The sequence below is a fragment of the Phalaenopsis equestris genome, unplaced genomic scaffold (assembly GCF_001263595.1).
Source record: "Phalaenopsis equestris unplaced genomic scaffold, ASM126359v1 Scaffold000002, whole genome shotgun sequence".
Lineage (NCBI taxonomy): Eukaryota > Viridiplantae > Streptophyta > Magnoliopsida > Asparagales > Orchidaceae > Phalaenopsis > Phalaenopsis equestris.
Window position 1 is genome coordinate 25,539,782 of NW_018164444.1, and position 7,310 is coordinate 25,547,091.

Here is a 7,310-nt window from a genome sequence, read left to right on the forward strand (position 1 = left end):
TATCAGCTCTACTCCATCAAGCTGATTCTTCAGATGAGGAATGACAGGTTTACACTTCCAAGAGGAAGAAGTAGAATGGAGATCTACTAGAGCTCATAAGTCTTATGGATGATACTTTGGTTACTACGGGTAATGGTCAACACCTTACTAATCTGCTAACTGGATCCCTATCGATAACTAGAGCTAGAGGCAAGACTAAATTGGGATGACTCATACTTTTTCAGCTCCCATGTGATTTTTTGTGGTTTTTTTTTTATTTCTATATGTACTCATCTTTTACATTTTTTGTTGTGTTTTACCGTGTGGGTTGGGTGTTTAGGCCCACCAATACAAACCTATCTGTACATTTCTCTTTAATATATCAACCCTTGAGCTTTTTTTAATATATATATACATATATGCTCTTTATATTCCAGTCTTTTTTCAACAAGCACTTACTCCGACATATGAACAATTAAAAATAATTAGTAAAATGTATGATAACCCTACAACCTTAATTTTAAATGACTTAGAACCAAGCCCCTTTAATTTTTTGCATCTGCATTTCATTAACCATTATGATGACAATACTAAATCAGATCAAATTAAATAAGCCAGTTTTTAAGACATTACCTGTAAATCATCACATAACCTACTATGTTTAGTGCACGATTTCCTAGTAAGAAACTCATCAAATAAATAATTAATTTTGTCTTCACTAAGTATAACAAATCTAATTTTATTTTATCAAAGCATTATTACAAAATAATAAAGTTAATCACATCTGAGTCTTTTAACGAAATCAGCCCTACTTAATATTGAACAAACTGCACAGTTTTCAGAAAGCAATTTTGGTGAGCTCTACAGAATCACTGCAGTACTGTTAAAATCTTTGGGGCATTAAACACACAATTCTTATATATTTACATATCTAACACCTAAACTTTCATACATACATGCACAACACACAGAACTTGAATATCAACTATTATCGCTAACTTTTTAGAAGTGAAATACAAATATTTTAAAAGTGAAATACAAATACATGAGAATTGAGTGGCATTTACGTAAAATTTCTCAAAATATTTATAATGTTGATGTTGCAAAACATAATTAGGAATAAAACAAAAAGGTTGCTGGCATTTTTCAGGCTCTATGTACCAATTTCAGATTTCTAGTGCTTATACATGATGCATGGAATAAAAGTAGCAGTGTACTTGAGCCAAAAAGAAGAATTTGGCATGGAAAAACATGTATCCATAAAAAAGGAGTACGTTTCATTGAAAAAGGGGGGGCAGCACATACAAAACCATGGATGGGGTTGCACTGCAAACTAATTGATGTTTACAACTTACATTGGCCTCAAAGCTCTAAAATTTACAACAAAAATGAAAATGACCAAAATGTCAAAATCCAAGTAGAGGAAAAAAAAAACTTCAACTTGCTTCTCTCTGCCCTGCAGGACTGGGTAACGGTGTTTGAATCCCTAATCTTGCATCTTTGACAACCCTGCCACTCTCTTGACCCCCTGGATCGCCAAAAGGACGATTCAAAAAACATGATTAGTCTGAATCGGAGACCGAAAGCGTATAAAGAAATACATGAATTCAAAATTGCAGAATGACAATCTGTCACAGAAGAAAATAAAACTTAGAATAGCGAAACACATTATATTCCCCAAGGCAAAATTATATGAAAATGAGATTCAATGTCCTTGAGATCCATTGCAATACTTCCTGGTGCATTCTTTTACAAAGCCATTGTACATTTTTAATCTAGCACTCCATCTTTTTAGCAGTAAGAATTGATATTCCATTTTAATCACATTTATCTTAATAATATTTTTTTCTTGTAATTCATTAAAGCAAATTTTGAATTCCCGTTGCAGAAAAATGTTACCTGAAGTGAGACTAGGGATATCCCTTGTAAGAGTGGTTTTATCAACTTGGCAGAGGGCATGCTCAGGATTCGCCTGAATGGAAGAAAAACTGTTGATATGCCTTTGAATCAGTTCAGTAGGTACTTCACCAGATGAAGGACACGTAGCAGGCTTTTGTGAATAGGTAGTAGACCATGAACCCCCAGTTGAGCCTGCCAATGCCATTATCACTTCAGCCTGTTTGGGCGGTGCAGAAGATTAGCTGATTATTTATATAGAAGTATAAGAAATATGTAGTTGCCAGCCAAGGGGACTAAGTAGCTAAGTAAGCGGGAATGGTATTGTGTAAAGTTCTTTTTGACAATAAATGAGAAGTAATGCTGCCAATTCATGAATGCTTCCAATGCATGTCCTAACAACCTTGATCAAGTTCGAACATATGCAAAGATTGAAATTAGGGTTCTGATCTCCATCGACTTGCTAACTAAACTGGATTAACTCTAGCTCATTATAATATAATTTCCAGAATTAACAAGGAAATAAATTTAGGTGGCAATAAACATCTCAATCTCAAGATTAGATAACGGAAATGATAGTACAATATGACTTTTAAGAAAAAAATTACCTTTTTTTGTTGACAAGCTTTCTAAAACATGATTTTCTTAAGAGGAATAAGGTGCGTTAATGAAATAAAGAATCCGCATACATGATCAAAGATGAAAAATAAATAAATAAATAGGGGAAGCTAGCTAAAAACCTTATTCGGATGGACATCATCAAATACATGGGCTTGACCAGCATAAAATACGGTCATTTGTCGGCCAACATTTGGCAAACCATTGTATCTGTTAAAATAAATAAAAATGAAGTCAACCCTTTGCTGTGAGTCAAAATAATACAACAAATGGGTTCCATATCAACATTAGGATCAACCTGGATGCATTTGAAGATTCAGGCTCATGGATCTGCATACACTTTGGCCTGCTACAATAAGGCAATACCCTAGAGATGCTTCTTTCGCCAGGTCCACTGCTGGAGGTGACAACATTCAAAACTCCATAACTTTTAATGCCAGTCCGAGAACCTTCATCTGCTGCAGGCTGAGACATAAGTATGGCACTGGCATTGGCATCCTTGGAGACATATGAAGAAGAAAACAGCCCAGTTTTAGCAACATGGGATGGGTATTGCACAATTGAACCATGATTCGGAGGGATAGGCCGCTCCAATTTAGATGAATGCAAAACTGGTCTACTGCCAAGAGGAGAATGTAATGATGTTGACCTTAGAGGCGATTGAATAGGGAACTGCAGTTCATCTTGATTTTTCCCGGACCGATCACTGATCACCTCTTTCCGAAGCATCTGAGGCTAAAAGTTATAAGTAGCATGAGTAAAGAAACAAAGAAAAATGTGGAAGAGAAGAACAAACTTAACTGCACCTATTGAGAACTAAGTCACCTTCAAGGAACGTGAACATTCAGCTGCATCTCCACATACTGGCTTGATTTTATCAGTTATAAAGCCCATAAAAGCTGAATCAGAATTGCTTCGTTTCTTCCCAGAAAATGTATTACTTGCCTCTGGCCTTGAGGAACCGTCCTTCCTTTCATGAATGAGAAAGACAGCTGAATTGTTAACGGTCTGCCTCCCTACCAAACAAAATAAAAGTAGACCGCTTACAGTTCTTGCACTCAATGGCACACGCACAAAATAAGAAAATAAAAACCACAGATGGATGCATCATGCACTAAGATCTTACGTACATTCTATAACTGAGTGTAGATTTGACCAGCTGGTTGGGTATTGATGATAGAGTATTCTGAAGTAATAAATAAATTCAGCTATTCCATAAACATTGCATCCCCCACTAACAGAATAATGGAGAAATGATATAGGCCATAAAGCCATGTGCCATAAAACTAGTGTTTTCTTTTTTTCACGTAGGGCAACTAATTATATCGTCAGTAATATTATACTCAACAGAACTTGTAGGAGCAAATTATTTTTCAAGTGACATGGCATTTGACATCATCAACATGAAATTTATGTATATGCTCAACAAACTCAATGATAGAAAAAAAAAATATCATGAGTTAATACAACAAGAACAAAGCCTTATTCCCACTACGTGGGGTCGGGTACATGAACCCTTTTTCTCCATTGCGTCCTATTTAGTGCCATATTTTCATTTAGTTCTAATAAATTAAGATCACTTTTTATAAAATAAGCCTAAGTTTTCCTAGGTCTACCTCTGCCTTTCTTAACATAAGTTGAATCTAAAACATCTACTCCCCTAATCGGATCATCAGATGGTCGACGCTTAATGTGACCAAACCATCTAAGACGACTTTCTCTAATTTTCTCCATCACAGTAGCTACACCAACCGTATCACGAATATATTCATATCGCATTTTGTCTCTTAAGTGTAATGCTACTCATCCACCTAATATTTCTCATATGAGCAACACTTAACTTAGTATTATGCTTCTCTTTTATCTTTCTCATATGAGCAACACTTAACTTAGTATTATGGTTCTCTTTTAAAGACCAACAGTCAGCGCCATAGAGCATTGCAGTTTTCACCACCGTCTTATAAAAATTTCCTTTCAGTCTAAACGGTACTTCTCTATCACACAAAAGGCCCGAAGCATTCCTCCACTTCAACCAACCAACTTGAATTCTACTATTCACATCCCCATCTATATCACTATCGCTTTGAACAACAGACCCGAGATATCTAAATCGTTCACACATTTTAATAATTTGATGAACCAAAGTTACACTTCTGTCACTAGAGCTACTACTACTAAAATTACATTCCATGTATTCAGTTTTACTTCTACTCAAATGAAGACCTTTAGACTACCTTTAGACTCCAATGTAGACTCCAATGTAGACCACCATAATTCATCCTGGGCTTTTTCTCATCTTATCCATGAGAAGGATATCATCAGCAAAAAGCATACACCAAGATATATCCTCCTGTAAATGTCCAGTAAGACCATCCATAACTAAAATCCAACCATCCATAACTAAAGCAAAAAGATATGGGCTTAAAGCCTATCCCTGATGTAATCCAACAAGAAATATCATGAGTTAATAAGAAAAAAAAAATGAGATCAGTGAGACTCCAAAGGTTTTCACCACAAAATTTCAAACATAACCTGTAAGTGGTTTTATGTGGAGTAATATTATAAACAACTTATACAGTTGGCAGTACTAAATCTCATTTGCCTATATTTTCAGCCAAAATATGGCATAAAATAAAATCTACAATTTACACTTGCATATAGGCCCAATTAATGAGCGGAAACAAAATAAAAATTTTAAGTTAGTGCAAAAGAATCTCCATAGTGCGCAACTTAGCATTACAATATAAAACTAAGAATTTTTTTAAATCAGGACAAAGTTTATCCGATTTAAAAGGTGAACAACTTGGCACCATACATCATTGTAAGGAGTGAGTGGATGTGATTAGGCTCGTTAGCAACTTAAAATTAAACATACCCATACACTGCTTATGAATGAAAGTACTACCAAACAAAAAGAAAACCAATTAGGCTAGTATGCATTCAATTTGTCCCGAGTGAAAGTACTTGAGAGTGCAAATAGTAGTGATGTTAATATCATAGGCTTACATGACTAAATAAAAACTGCAATTATAAATTGAATAATGTTGCTTAGCCTCATTAATTTTTTTATGGTAGGCCACATGTCCATCCAAGCTAAGGATACCACTGATGTCTAATTTTGAAGCATCATCAACCGTTTCGAAAAAGAAAGATAAAGAAAAAAGGATTGTGTTTTATTTTTTTGAAGTACAACACAGCCTGCCAATAATTGCCAGAGAAATTTCTCCTTCATGATATCCTGTCAATGGAGACACGATCATGATAAACACTAAAATAAGGGGAAGTCGTGAGGCAATGAAAGCTACAAAGTATAGGCATATAGGTAAGGATAGAACAATCTAGAATAGTTGAAGTATCATGAAATCAATCAAGAATCGAACATCAAAAACAAAAGAGAAACTAATAGTACATTAAGTTGAGCGGCCGGCCGCCACCTCCAATCTTGGAGGATTTGATTGGGATATCTTAGGAAACATTTATTAGTTTATTTCCTTCCTATTTTATGTTTTTTGTATATTTTTATTCAAAATTATTTCATTTCCTAATTTATGTGAGATATGTTTGGTAAGTTTGTAAATAAGGAGGGATTGATTTCCTAAATATATGTAACTTAATTGTGAATAATGAACTAAGTAACCTACATGGTATCAGAGCCAAAGACTCCTGCGCTAGCCGCCAAACCTCTTTCTAGAGCCACCAAAACTTTCCAGCACCATAACTACTTCCTGCTAGGGTCAAAAACCACTGCAGCACCCAACTCCCTTTGTGCCAGAGCCAACGCTCCCTGCAAGGGTCAGGACCCGCTCTATTGTGCCTAAACTCCTCATAGCCAAAACTTCTTGATGCAAGCCCTTTCTGGCGAAACTTCTTCCAGGCGCAGGCAATAGCAATTTTGGCTCCAGCGGACAGAACTTTCCCTCTGTAGAGGAAATCATTCTTTCTCCAACGAAAATCAGTTCCTCACTCCGACGGGAATGACATTCTCTTTCTAGTGGAAATAATCATCCCTCAATCATTCCATTTATTTCCGAAACACTTCCATAAGTTTCCTCCCCACATAAAGCCCAAATGAGACCCGTGGAACAACAGCAGCTGAAGCTAGCCACATAAAAAGCAGCAAGGAAAGGTGCTCAGCAGCGACAGCCAAAACTCTCTCCATTGTAGTCAACTACAAATTAACCTTACACATTCATGAGGTTGATGACCAATGGATGAAGACTTCAAGCGGTATTCCAAGGGTTAACGCTGAATCGGAGATAAAGGATTTTGTCCAAACAACTCCTAAACTCACTAATTTTATCATAAATCATAAACTCAATAGCTATAACTACCTTTCATAATTTCAATCCGTATTTAAGTACATTTATGGTCGAAAAAGGAACATCTCACAAAAGATGGCACAGTTCCTAATATCATTGACCCCAACTACCGCACATTAGAATAATCGAGACCATATGGTTATGTTTGGGCTAGTCAATTCAATGACTACTAAATTAAGAGAGAATTTTTTTACTAGAAAAATTTGCCAAAAAAATTTGAGAGGCTCCAAGAGAAACATATTCCAGTACCGAGAACACTGCAAGGTTGTTTGAGATCAAAATCAAGCTTCATAACGTCCATCAAGGAGAGTTAAACGTCATCCAATATTTCAACACTATCAAAATATTGGCTACAATTGGATATGTTTGAGACGTGTAAAAATGTCCACAAGATGTCATGACATTTAAATTCATAATTGAGAAGAAGAGGAGGACAATCAAGTTCCTAGTAGGACTAACTCTGGAATTGGATGAGGTGTGGGAAAGACCATGGGAACA

The 7,310-nt window shown here is 35.8% G+C and overlaps 1 protein-coding gene across 2 annotated transcripts; it reads right to left on the reverse strand.

Annotated features, from left to right (window-relative positions):
• Positions 1-1,276: 1,276 nt before the first annotated feature.
• LOC110032707 (protein TIFY 8) lies at positions 1,277-3,509 on the reverse strand (the record flags this gene model as incomplete). 2 transcript variants are annotated; one of them, XM_020736436.1, is given in 5 exon segments in its annotated part: positions 1,277-1,507; positions 1,879-2,095; positions 2,616-2,703; positions 2,792-3,222; positions 3,319-3,509. In XM_020736436.1, coding segments are annotated over 5 exon segments (1,019 nt in total), but the record flags the coding sequence as incomplete, so codon positions are not given.
• Positions 3,510-7,310: the final 3,801 nt, after the last annotated feature.